Below are 13,075 nucleotides of genomic sequence, written 5' to 3' on the forward strand. Positions count from 1 at the left end.
TAATTAATTACACTGCTTCTGATTACTGAAGCATTACCATGATTAGCCAATTAGGACGCGTTGCCATGTATACGCTAGTAAAATACGCTAATTGTGCTTCCCGGACGGACGAGGGGATAGTATCACCACGTTGAAATCCAAAAAATAAGTACTTTTAAAATGTCTACTTAGCCTTCTCACCTTAACCAAGACCGGGCCAATCTAATAACGACAGTGAGCAACTACTTAAAAATAGGTACTCTGGTGTAACTCACCGTATACCGTTCGTTCATCGGCGGTCTTCGACACACCCACCTCGTCTCCCACACGAATCAAGACGTTCTCCGATGCCGGATCCAAGAACGAGTATCGACCAAATACGGGGCTATACTTGGCCCCCTTGTCGACCCGTCGATCCTTCATCAGCTTCTTCAGCACGCTGCCCGAGTCCCCGGTACCCATTTTCCCCGTGGTATAGTCCACATTCAGACTCTGGCAGCGCACGCAGTTCGCAGTGAGGAGCAGCCGGGCGCCCTCACCCACCGTCAGCTCGGCCCAGAAGTCCTCCTCGAAAGCTGTCGCGGCGCCCGCCACGACAATATTCGGTCGGAACTTGGTCACATCCATCTCTTCGTCACCGGCCAGGCGTGTTGATACGTTGTCCACCGACGTCTCCGACACTACCAGGTATGGCGCTGAGTCGGCAAACGTGATCTTCTCCTCCTTGTCCCATAAAGACCAGCCACAGCCGAGGGCAAGCGAGAGGATCACGGCGACCGTCGTAGCGACAACGCTGGGAAGCAGGTAGGTCCCCGTTTTCTCGCGCGCCATGGGCACCCCGACGGCGTTGAGAAGCAGCGTCAACACGGCCAGGATCACCAGCGACCGTGTGGAAACCAGCGACGTCGTAGACCGACGGTGCTGGCGGTGAATTGGGCTCTTCGCCGGCGCGAAGCTACCCAGCACCGGCCGCCAGTGGGGTCCCAGATACGCCAGGACGACGCGGTATCCGAAGCACTCGCCGAACCAGTCATTATACTCGCTGCCCATGTTGTACCCCTTCGTCGGGCTCTGATGCATGATGACGCCCAGCTCCTGCCGTCCTCGCACGTCAGGTTGCAGGGGAATCTCGAGAGTTTTGACGCGCGGGTCGGCGATGTCGTCGACGCCTGGAGGCCGGTACGTCACCAGGATCTTGCCATCGTTGCTTCCTTCCGTGGGGAAGACGATATCGGTCAGGAAGAGGGACATCTCGGGGAAGTGAGGTACGTGCATGTTCTGGAGGGTCTCGGTGCCGTCGTCGCTGGTTTTCACTTTGAGTAGCATGAATCGGCGGTCATACTGGAATCCGGTTCTGGTGACCGCCGCCTCGGGGAGGGCGACGCCCCGTAACGATTTGATGGGGTAGGTGTAGAGCTGTAAGCAGTCAACAAGGGGATGACCGAGACCGAATGGTAGCGGATAATGCTTAGTTTAGTATGTACCTGTGTGACCTTCATGATGAGCTGTTGGATTGACCGCCGCGTTGGTAGCTCGTGTTGATTGCTGACAGAAGGACCTAAGTCAGTCTAACGAACGAGACTCCTTCGACAAATCCTTCGCTTTAAATGTTTTTCCGACGAAGGATGATCCATCCAAGCTGGGAGATGCTAACAGCTAAACAGCTAAGCAATGGGAATTGAGAAAAGCAGGAGGGAGGAATGATCAATTGGCCCCTTGATCCATGCAAGTCCGGGGAAAGCGGAGACGATAAGCCCGTCCGCTTATCGGAATCGGCCAAGGCCCTCTTTGCCTCTTTCTGGTTATTTAGACTCCTCTTCATGGTAAATTCGAACTTAATCACAAGAAAATCATCGAGGATCGAGAACAGCATCCTCCAGTGCTTCGTATAACTGAGAAAACCACCATCAAGCACGGTCCAGCAAATCCATCGTTTTATCGTCCAAGAATCTGACTGGCCGGGACAATACAAATCCAATCTCTCTCTGCCCCACCGCGTGTCAGTTTCTTTAGTTTCGGGGCTGTGCTGAGGATCGTCACCTCATCCCGGCAGTTCACCCCTTTAGCAACGTGCCTGTCGTTGTCTATGCGATTGTCAATTCTCTAACTAACTGCGCTGGGAACTCACCTGTCGATACTGTCACAAATCTCCCCGCGTTGCAGACTAGAAGAACTATTGGATTAAACAAACCCCCTGGCGTCTAAACGGTCAACAAGAGCCGGCTGGTTAGAAATTTGGAAAAAGAGAACGTAACGGGGTCAAACAGCATTACCAGGCCACAATCAAATTTCAAAATGAACCAACAAGGCATGGGTCCGTACCGCTTCGACCTACCCGATGACGGCCTGGCGATCTACCGCGAGGGCCAAGTGCTCGAGCAATACCTCGCCTGCGACGAGTACTGGTGGTGGCAGAAACTGAGGGTCGGTAACAAGACCTTCAAGTTCCCTGCGTACTCCCACACCACGGAGGAGCAGAAGGTGAAGGTGTGGAAGTCGTTTCGCGATCTGGCGAGAGTTGAACGTAAGCCACCACCTGTCCACCTGGCAATCCGTCCTGGTCCGACTCATCTGATCTAACGCGCGTGATTCAGGACCCATGGAAGGCGCCGTCAATCTGGAAAGGCCCAGATTCGGCGAGTTCCAATTGACCTGGTTGTCGGTCTCGGAACTCCGGCAGGCGAAGAAGATCCTAGAGGACGAGGGCGGCGGTGACTATGATATCTACATCCAGGCCATTGGGAATGCTCTCAAGCGCGAGGGGATATCAGACGAGAGGAAAAAGGGGTCTTCCTGGTATGTATATGTTGTTTGTATTCGGACAGGTCTATAACGTCGCTAATGTGTGGATTTAGGTTCCCTACTGGTCTGTTCTGCTGTGAATGCTGTTGGTGAGAGAGGCTGTTCTTCAATCGAAAACCGTGTATATACCCATTTGACATCAAATTTTGTATTTCATTCGAATTCTCCAGAATTGTGTGCTTGTTCATTGAGATATGGAAAGTTTTTAGCAAAAGTGCACCCACCAAGTACCCCTGCCCCCGTTCCCATATAAAGGAGAAAAGACAACAGGGCAAGAGAGACTATAAATCTCAGATCTGGTCCGCAGACCCACCAATCCACTCTGCTTCACCGTGTTATTCCGTGGATGACTGAGAATCGGGCGTTCGGCGCTCATCCTGAGGCCGAGCTGACTGTATGTGGTTACGTCATTACACGAACAACAAGCCAACTACATATCTATGTAACCTCCGTTATATAACCATGCCAGAATCCCCTCCGCTAAAACCCCAATCTAATCCAAATCCATCTCAAGAATCACAAGAGAGAAAAGATGACATCCACCACCCCCAAAACAATTGCTCGCCGGCGCCGGGCCAGGCACAGGAGCCGCCATCGCGCGACGCTTCGCACAAACCTACCCCGTCGTGCTCCTCGCCCGGTCCCAGACCTCGTTGGATCAGTTGGTCCGCGAGATCGACCAGAGCAAGGACTCCGCGCTGGGCATCCCGACCGACATCACGGACCAGCAGAGCGTGGAGTCCACCATGGCCGCCATCAAGGCGCACTACGGTGCGGATCTGAACGTCGCCGCGGCCGTGTTCAACGTCGCGAGCAAGTTCGTCCGGAAACCGTTCCTCGAGTCCTCGAAGGATGAGTTCCTGGGTAGTTTGGAGGGCACGGCGCGCGGGGCGTTTCAGTTTGCGAGAGCCGTGTTGCCGCTTATACGTGAGAGTGAGGACGGTCAGGCTCGGGGTCAGGGTCAGAGGTATCCGTCGACATTGATCTTTACCGGTAAGCTTTTTCTCCTCTGCGTGGCTGATTTGGTGCTTGTGTCTTGTTTCCGATTTATATGGCACTGGCGTGTCGGGGCTGCATCAAGATGCTAACAATCGACCACAGGAGCAACGGCGGCCTTGAAAGGCGGATCCGGACTCGGCTCCTTCGCCATGAGCAAGTTTGCCGTGCGAGCCATGGCGCAGTCCCTGGCGCGCGAGTTCGGGCCAAAGGGCGCGCCCACGCCGTGATCGACGGCATCATCGACACCGAGAAAACCAAGGGCTTCATGGATGACCGGCCCGATGCGAAGACTGACCCCAACTGGATGAGTGGTGTCGAGCTGTTGTTGCATGACAAGGTAGAGAGAAGAGATCGCTGACAGTCATATAGATTGCGGAGGCATACTGGTTCTTGCATACGCAGCCTAGGTCGGCATTTACGCAAGAACTAGATATGAGGCCGCATGCGGAGACTTGGTGATGTGCTTTCTCAGGTTGTTCTGTTTTATGCGTTATCTACTGTGACTAGAAAATAATTTGAATACTATCAGTAAAGTCGATCATTGAGTCTAGTAGATGTGTTGAACATTTGTACATCCATGTGTATATCAGATCAATAAGTGGAAACAATTCATTCAACGCAAAAAATGCTTGCAAAAGCAAAAACCATCAAAAGCAGAAAACACCTGAAGCCGGGTCGTAAATGAAACAATTACAAAATATCAAGTCATTCTTACTCCTCCTGGGCCCACGGAAGACTAAAGGTTCCGACCCAGTCCTCGACCTCCTGCCTGAGAAGCACAATTTCCGGGATCTCTTCGCCTTCCTTGACATATTCCAGGAATGCCTTGACGGTGTTCGGGTTCTTGACGCCCTTGGACGAGGCGCTTTCCTTGGCGGCCTTGTCCAGCTTCTGGGTGATGATCACGGCACGATCCACGATGTCGGCCACGCGGCGGAAGTCCTCCGGCTGGAAGCCCCGCGTAGTCATGGCCGGAGTACCGAGACGCAGACCTCCGGGCTTGAGGGCGGACTTGTCCCCGGGCACGGTGTTCTTGTTGCTGGCAACGCCGCACAGCTCCAGCACACGCTCAACGCGGGCACCATCCACGCCGCGGTTCTTCAGGTCCACCAGAACCAAGTGGTTGTCGGTTCCGCCGGACACGATGTTGTATCCCAGGCCACCGTTGTTCTGCGAGTTACCCAACCGATCCGACAGCGCCTGTGCGTTGACCAACACCGTTTCCTGGTAGGTCTTGAACTCGCTCGACTGCGCTTGCTTCAAAGCGACGGCCAGAGCGGTGATGGTGTGGTTGTGAGGGCCACCTTGGTGACCGGGGAAGACGGATGCGTTAATAGGACCCTCAAGGTCGTACATCTCGGGGTTGCCCTTCTTGTCCGTTCGGCGGACACCCTTGCGGTAGAAGATCATCGCACCGCGGGGACCTCTCAGGGACTTGTGAGTGGTGGTCGTGACAACATCCGAGTGCTGGAAGGGCGAAGGCAAAACGTCGGCAGCGACCAGACCAGAGATATGAGCCATGTCACTCAGGAGGTAAGCACCGGCCGCATCCGCGATCTCCCGCATGCGAGGGTAGTCGATCAGCCGGCTGTAGGCCGACGTGCCGGCGATGATGAGTTTCGGGCGGTACAGAAGAGCATTCTTGGCAAGGGCGTCGTAGTCTATCAGACCGGTGGACTCGTCTAGACGGTAGGGGAACGTCTCAAAGTATTTCGAGATGAACGAGATCTTCTTGGTAGGGGTCTGGTAACCGTGCGACAGATGGCCACCATGGGGCAAGTCCAGGCCCATGAGACGTTCGTGGGTGTTCAGAAGAGCAGAGATGGCGTACAAGTTGGCAGGGGAGCCAGAGAGAGCTAGCAGGAGTCAGTCAATTTGTAAGAAAAAGAATCAGCATATAACTTACGCTGCACGTTAACACCCCACTCCTCGGGGTTCAACCGGAAAGTCTCCAGGGCACGCAGCTGGCATAGTCGCTCCGACTCGTCAATGAATTCATTTCCTCCGTAGTATCTCGCTCCGGGATATCCCTCGGAATATTTGTCTATGTCCGGTCAGCCACGAGATAACGTCAATCGCACGTGTGGCAGTGGGTGCTCACTCTGCATCACACTGCCGAGCGCATCGAGGACGGCTTGCGAGGTGAAGTTCTCTGAAGGGATCAAGTTGATGAAGTGTTTCTGGCGTTTTTTCTCCTACGGAATAATGAGCATAGGTGTTCATGGTGTTTGGAAGAAAACAAGTCAACTTTTTGTAGGATATTGTGGATGGTGGGGTCCTCCTCCTTCAGAGATGCGGAGAGCAACTAGAAGACAGCAGATGACGTTAGTATCGATCGATACAGTCCAAGAACGGCGGGGGAGTCAATCAATTGGCACATACATGCTGCTGTCCATCACGACTGGAGGACGAAACTTCGCGTGACTGCGGAATCGATCTGGAAAGGTGCGAGGCAGCAGGTCGGAGCTGCGAGGTGATAGCTCTGGAGCTTCCGGCGAGCGGGAGCAAGCGCGAGGCTAGACGGCCGCAACGGCTGAGCATGATGTCGTCGGTCGCTTTCGTTTCTTGTCGGGGATGAGGATGAGGTACAAAGTAGACGAAGTACGAATCAATGGACACGGCGGGGGAAAGCAAGAAATAAATGTGGGAAAAGAAGGCCAGTTACCAGCTCCGCATGGGACCCGAGTAAAGAAGGACGTCCTATCTTCGGACAAGCAGCCGCTGATACGGCCGCCGCCGTTGCCCGCGGGAAGCAGAACACGCTAGGTTGCTTTGGGACTAGCATCTCCGACGGGCGGGTGAAGGATGTTCCTCTCCGGCTCGCTTATTTCTGGCGGAGCGTCAAATTCCGCGGGCCTTCGCTCGTTTCCTTTCTTTCTTCACACAACTAAATCCAAGATGAAGAAACGGCGACTAGCTGGTCAGCTCTCGTGGAGAGGACGGCCTCGGCTGGCTTCTCTCGGGCGCTGCTGATATGTCCCCGCCTTTCACCATCCATATTTGGGACAAAGAACGAATCGGATTGGATGTGTTGTGTTTTGGTATTTGCATGGCGTGATGAAATTTGTGCTCTTGAGGGAGTCTGTTTATCGTTACTCGCCAAGTTCTGGCTTCGCTTAGGTCTTTAGCGTGTTGATAGAAAATTTGATTTCATTACGGAGTACTCCAGAGTTGTTTCAACATTCCCTCATACTGTTCGTTTTGTCCCACGGTATATTCCGTATGGCGTGGTTTCAGACCCCAACTTCGGTCAGACAGTAACCTATAGGGCAGCCTATGCACAATCGACGGTCAAGAATCGAGTTCCTTACGTCCAGTCACACCGCTCCGGTACGTGCCTTGCAGAAGGGAATGAGGATCGACTCGAGCACTCGGGATCCGTGGACAGCGTCGACGGAGGATGCGGACGGTACCGAGGGTGTGGTGTGTTGACCGTGATTCTACGTGTAAATAGTAGGTAGCGTGTAGAACTGTAAACACTGCAGGAACAGATCAATCAGGCACCAGACGAGGCAGACTAATTGGACAAATCACACGTCGACCGTTTCTGCGCGAATCACCTCCGTTAAGCTAATAATTCCGTCAATTATTTGCCCCAAAATTGGCAGGCCTGAATAAGAAGTTGGCCCCAGGACGAGAGGCACCTCAACCGGGAAAGGATTATCAGGGCGAAAAGCAAAAGAAGACCGAGCGAAAGGAAAAATACAGCCAGGTGAAACACGATCTGATTTTCAGACCCGAGCCCAATTCTGACTCCGCCCTAAACAGCACCCATGAATGAGATCAGTGAAACGGACCAATCTGCGAGGAAGCATGTGCATGGCACATAACTTATTCTGCGGGCGAACATGGCCATGATCCTGATCCAGATCGTGATTCAGGGAGTGCCGCCCAAGAGGACACCGCTAAGGCTCCAGACCCGACGGAACGTGGACGATCATTGCCCAAAGCCACGGAGCTACTGGAAGATAAAGGTGGAGAGGGAAAAGGGGTGCCTGGATGTGGTGAAAGGAATCCTGCGTGGCGGTACGGGATGGCTTACCACACTGCATCGCTATGGGAGCGAAGTGCGGGCGATACCACCACGCACCGTCAAGACACGGCACTAACCCTAAGGGCGATAGTTCAGGTCCCAGATTTGATTAATAGTGGATGCTAAGGATTAGTGGCTATGGAGAATAAATATCTGCCTCCTTTTCCTCTCTCTTCTCTCTCCTCTTCTTCTCTCCAATCAGTTTCATCTTGATCATCATCCCCGGCCTCGTCCGAGTACATTCTTTCGTTTATATCCATCAGTCACTCTTTTCACTGTTGCGATCGACTCCTCGATAGTTCTTCTATCCCGCCAGAAAACCACAGAAAACCACAGAAAATCCATTTTCACCCAATCTATCTATAACCTCAGCCACAATGCGTTTCTCTCTCGCTACTGCTGCCCTGGCCACCATGGCCGTCGGTGTCGTCGCCGCCGAAGAGCCCGTCCAGACCGTCGTTGTCACCGAGACCGCGACCTTCTGCCCCAAGGTCTCGACTCTGCCGGTCTCTGAGCAGACTACCGTCACTCAGGTATGTTCGATCTATAAATGCGTCACTGATGTCTTTTGGGTCCCGGTAACTAACCATACGCAATCCAGCCCGCCCCGGTGTCCGCCACCAACGTTCGCTACAGCACCACTCGCCCTCTGATCACCTCGACCGTCACCCGCTGCAGCAAGTGGTATGCTATATCTTCATGGATTCCCCGTCGATAATGATGTATCTTATTCTAACCGTCCAAAACAGCGCCACCAAGACCCCCGTCCTATCCATCCCCAGCTCCGTCAACCCCGTCCCCGGTGTCCCCTCCAACGGCCCCAGCGGCGGCTCCGTCGTTATCCCCTCCAGCAGCGCCACTCCCTCCGCCCCCGTGATCCCCAGCGGCCCCGCCCCCTCGGGCGTGTCTCCCTCGGGCGTGCCTTCGGGCGTTGCCCCCTCCGGCTCGGGCACCACCCCCGCCGCTCCCATCTTCACCGGTGGTGCCTCGCGCGCTGCCGCCGGTGCCGGTGCTGGTCTGGCCACCGTCTTCGGACTGGTCGCCTACTTGCTGTAGATAGCTCTGTCTATGGTTGATTGATTTGGTGATCTGGGAGGATGTTGTTTTCTTCTGATATGATATCCGTTCAATTCATTGCCGGGACTCGGTTTCTCTTGTTTATCTGCACGTCTCGCTTAATCGCCCTTCTCACGGCGACCCATCGGGTCTAGGGGAGGTGTGTCAAACGTAACTGTTAGGCATCCTACCTCTCTGGATCGATATGATATCTGTACAACAGATAGACGAGCCGAATCAGATCCAACGTGCCGGCAATATCTGATCTGATACCATGTCATTTCGATTTTTTTTTCTTGGTGATACGACCGATACCATACATACTTCTTTTTATTCACATATTTACTACTGATTACGCCCTACGCTACTTTTTCTCTATCTTGTTTATATCTTCTGGCTTGCGTGGTTCATATATACTTTATTTCTGGTTTGTTATTGTGAATCGTTTATTATTTAATCCGGTGTGTATACTCAGCTTTAGCTTTAGCTTTTTATACCTAATGGTTTAATTAAGTCACGATCTTGATTTATCTGTTCTATCTGGTCTGGTCTGGTGTGGTCTTGTAGTGTAAGTGGGATATAGCTAACATATGACGAACCAAAGGGGAAAAGGTCATGTGTTATTCCGTCATTTATATCTCGTGTCTATCTACCCTTTTATAAACGATTAAAATACCAGTCCGACTACAATTTCGCCGACTGTCGCTTCTTCTGTTCGAAATATTCCCGGACCCTCCGCCGCGCAATCTCCACCACCTCGGCGTCTTCGACCGTGGGAGGCACACTGACCGGCGCGTTATAATCCCCGCGTGCCCCGTGCTCCACCAGCTCCCGCAGCACGCGACGCAACGTCTTGCCGCTGCGCGTCTTGGGCATCATTCCCCGGCCCTGGATCATACCGCCGAGCGACGCGATGGCTCCGATCTGCTCTCGCACGACGCCGTTCACTTCGCTGAATAGCTCGCTCCGTGGCGTTGCGGGTAACGGCCCCCCGGCTGCGCGCGGTTGAATGAAGGCGAATGGGAGATGGCCCTTCAGAGCGTCCGGGATGCCTACGACGCTGGCCTCGCCGATCTCCGGGTGGGAGAGGATCGCTTGTTCGATTGATCCTGGGTAGAGTGAGTATCAAGCATTAGAGGGAGGGAAGTGGCGGGGAGCAACTAGAATCTACCTGTGCTGAACCGGTGCGCTGCTACGTTGATGATATCATCCGATCGAGCCATCACATGCACATAGCCATCTTCATCGATGACGCCCGCATCGCCCGTGTCGATCCATCGTCCCTCAAACCGCTTCAGGTACCCGCGGTAGAATCTTTCTTCGTCGTTGAAAAGTCGCGTGAAGGCAGTAGGGGCCAATGGGAGGGCGAGGACAATGTTGCCCATCGTGCCCCGGGGGACCTCTTGGCCTTCGTCGTCGACGATCCGGACGTCGAATCCCGGCATCGGCAATCCTGCCGACCCGGGTCGAATGGGCAACGGCGTGGGCTCGTCTCCTCCCTGCTGCGCCGTGCCTATCGCGCTCTTCAGCGCTATGCCGCAGATGGGCGACCCGGACTCGGATGACCACCAATTGTCCACCACCTTCGCACCCGGAGCGGCATGCTGGGTGAGTAGGTCTTGGTACGCATGAACAATACTGGGCTCGCTTCTCTCGCCTGCGAGGAATAGAGCCCGGAAGTGTTTAAGCCCGCCACGGCGGGCAACCTCTTTGAAGAGGGCGTTGTCGGGGTCGTCTTTCCGAATGGCGCGCATCGCCGTCGGGGCCGTAAATAGGACGTTGGCCTTGTGCTCCTCGACAATCCGCCAGAACGTCCCAGCGTCTGGCGTCCCGACCGGCTTCCCTTCGAACAGCACGGTCGTGGCCCCAACCAGGAGCGGACCGTACAAAATGTACGAATGCCCAACGACCCAGCCAATATCTGAGGCGCAAAACATGACATCGCCCGGACCTTGGATGCCGAACAGCGATTTGATCGACAAATGCAGGCCCACTGCATGTCCACCAGCTTCCCGAACCACTCCTTTCGGCAGTCCCGTGGTTCCTAGGATGTCCCCTGACTGTCAGCCGTGCCGTAACCTAGCCAATATCACGGGTCGGTCACATACCGCTGGTATAGATGATATACAGTGCATCCGCGCTGTTTACCGGAACCGGTCCGGCCTTGATGCCGCGCATCCGTGCGCTTTTCACCAAACGCTGCCAATTCCGCTGCCCGCCCCGTTTATCGGGCTGATTCCACCGCAGCTGATCCCGCTGCCACACGATGACCTTCTCGGGTTTGAAACTGCTCGACTCGATGGCGCTCTCGACGAGCGGTCGATAGGCAATGGGGCCTTTGGACCCTTCAATGCCGCACGAGGCCGTCATGATGGCCCGTGGTTCGGCTGCCTCGATGCGCTGCGCCAACGACTTGGGCGCGAACCCGCCAAACACGGCAGCGTGGATGGCTCCCAACCGGGCAATAGCCAGCGCGGCGATCAGCGCGGCAGGGATCATGGGCACTGCTCACGTTTCAATAACAGAAGATCCCTAGCTATCAATATGGACCAACCCAGAGGAAATACCTACTGTAGATGATCACTACATCCCCCTTTCGCACCCCTTCCTCTCGCAACACCCCTGCCAGCACCTCCACTTCATCGAGCAACTGGCGATACGTATACTTCTCCTTGGTCCCCGTCGCGGCCGAGTCCCAGCTAATGGCCACGTTGTCCCCGTTGCCACTCTGCACATGTCGATCCACACAGTTGTGGGTCGTGGAGATCTCGCCGTCAGGGAACCAGGCCCAGTGGTCGTGACTGGCACCGCTAGGGAGCGACTTGACCGTCCGGCTGAGGGCACGTGACGGCTTCCGATACCAGTCGAGAGAGGCGGCCTGACGGGACCAGAAGTCCTCGGGGCTGTCGAGCGAGGAACGATGCCCTTCGTGTTGTGGATGGGTCGGCATCATGTACAGGGGATCTATGCCAAAAATAGAACTGGAAGGAAAGTTGCAGGAGATCGGTCAAACTAAAAAAAGAAAAGAAAAAAACAAGAAGAAGAAGAATAAACAAGCGATCACTTGATGATTCCGGATGGGTAACGAAGCAAGGTGGCTGGCTTTCCTCGAGAATTCCGCGGGCAGTCCGTTCTGGTCAGCTGAGCGTCATGTACTGTACGGTGTTTCCAGGCCGGGATTGTCAGTTGCTATCTGATATCACACAGCACCGGGGAGAAGAGGAGGGAGGGAGGGAGAGGGAAAGAGAAGGAAAGACTCGGACTGGTTCTGAATCGCCGAGCAGAACGTAGAGAGGAGCAACAAGCAGAAAAGGACCAACAGGGAGGGTGCGGGGGCGACGACGAGGCAGCAGGTGAAACACCGAGGTTGGGGGTACGACCGGAGCTTTCCCCGCACGACGCATGGGCCAAGATGAAGTCCCTCTTTATAACGATCCATGGATGGTTACCCTCGGAGGCGCTGAGTCGAGTCTTCGCCATTCGGCCCAGTTTTGGTTCTGCCTATCTGACGTACGGTGTATTCGGTGTAGCTCGACGGACTCCGCGGTCCTCCACGTCATCGAATTCCTCCCCGAGGAATCAAGAGAATGCAACAAATATTAAAGTGTATTCTATTTGGCATCATATTCTATTTTGTATCCTCAGAGATATTTCGGGGTTCGATCTCTTTTATTCTTTTTGATTTTACTCACAAATGCATCAAAAACCAGAACTCAAAGCTCAGCCGTAGGGTATCATATCGCAATGCCTGCTAAACTGTCGACTGCCATCCTGCAGGCTTCATGGAAACCAGAACTGCCGTCCCATATTACCCCTCCATTCTTGAATCTGCCTGCATCATCATCATAGCCATATTCCGAATCCGTCCCGCCTTGATCAATGGCCTTCAGCTCCGCCGCCCGGGTGCAACCCTTCGTAAGGTCTAGTCGTAAAATGTAAATGAGGATAAAAGCCACGGGGTGGACTGGCGCTAACAGTCCGGATGATTGAGAAGGTGACAAGGAAAACCGTCACAGAAGGGGAAAAGATATCGGACGGAAAAAAAAAAAAAAAAAAAAAAAAAATTTAAAAGCAACAAAGAAAAAGAAAAACGAAAAGAATTCTATGGTCCCAGCCCCATAAAGCATGAAAATTCTCCAATAGCCGAAACACCCTGCGATGGACTTGAGAGATCGCCTCCCACCTGTGACCAGAAATAAAAGAAGA

The 13,075-nt window shown here is 54.0% G+C and overlaps 5 protein-coding genes across 5 annotated transcripts; 2 read left to right on the top strand and 3 right to left on the bottom strand.

Moving 5' to 3' along the window:
* On the bottom strand, positions 1-1,478 carry KD926_001648 (MOSC domain protein; the record flags this gene model as incomplete). Its single annotated transcript, XM_053105218.1, has 3 exons — positions 181-201; positions 262-1,395; positions 1,464-1,478. Coding segments are annotated over 3 exons (1,170 nt in total), but the record flags the coding sequence as incomplete, so codon positions are not given.
* A 796-nt stretch (positions 1,479-2,274) lies between these two features.
* On the top strand, positions 2,275-4,007 carry KD926_001649 (uncharacterized protein; the record flags this gene model as incomplete). The annotated part of the gene is made up of 5 exons (XM_053105219.1): positions 2,275-2,503; positions 2,574-2,775; positions 2,835-2,845; positions 3,361-3,774; positions 3,883-4,007. The coding sequence occupies 5 exons, from the start codon at positions 2,275-2,277 to the stop codon at positions 4,005-4,007; spliced, it is 981 nt and encodes a 326-aa protein (XP_052951556.1).
* Positions 4,008-4,491: 484 nt separating this feature from the next.
* KD926_001650 (serine hydroxymethyltransferase) lies at positions 4,492-6,321 on the bottom strand (the record flags this gene model as incomplete). The annotated part of the gene is made up of 5 exons (XM_053105220.1): positions 4,492-5,636; positions 5,687-5,824; positions 5,882-5,975; positions 6,029-6,085; positions 6,163-6,321. 5 exons carry the CDS (start codon positions 6,319-6,321, stop codon positions 4,492-4,494), a joined length of 1,593 nt encoding a protein of 530 aa, XP_052951557.1.
* A 1,869-nt stretch (positions 6,322-8,190) lies between these two features.
* KD926_001651 (putative GPI anchored protein) lies at positions 8,191-8,869 on the top strand (the record flags this gene model as incomplete). Its single annotated transcript, XM_053105221.1, has 3 exons — positions 8,191-8,346; positions 8,415-8,497; positions 8,563-8,869. 3 exons carry the CDS (start codon positions 8,191-8,193, stop codon positions 8,867-8,869), a joined length of 546 nt encoding a protein of 181 aa, XP_052951558.1.
* A 684-nt stretch (positions 8,870-9,553) lies between these two features.
* Positions 9,554-11,822, bottom strand: KD926_001652 (putative acyl-CoA synthetase; the record flags this gene model as incomplete). Its single annotated transcript, XM_053105223.1, has 4 exons — positions 9,554-9,978; positions 10,041-10,925; positions 10,978-11,373; positions 11,441-11,822. The coding sequence occupies 4 exons, from the start codon at positions 11,820-11,822 to the stop codon at positions 9,554-9,556; spliced, it is 2,088 nt and encodes a 695-aa protein (XP_052951559.1).
* Positions 11,823-13,075: the final 1,253 nt, after the last annotated feature.

This window comes from Aspergillus affinis, assembly GCF_023601865.1.
Source record: "Aspergillus affinis strain CMG 70 chromosome Unknown NODE_133_length_96891_cov_85_351106, whole genome shotgun sequence".
Taxonomy (NCBI): Eukaryota; Fungi; Ascomycota; class Eurotiomycetes; order Eurotiales; family Aspergillaceae; genus Aspergillus; species Aspergillus affinis.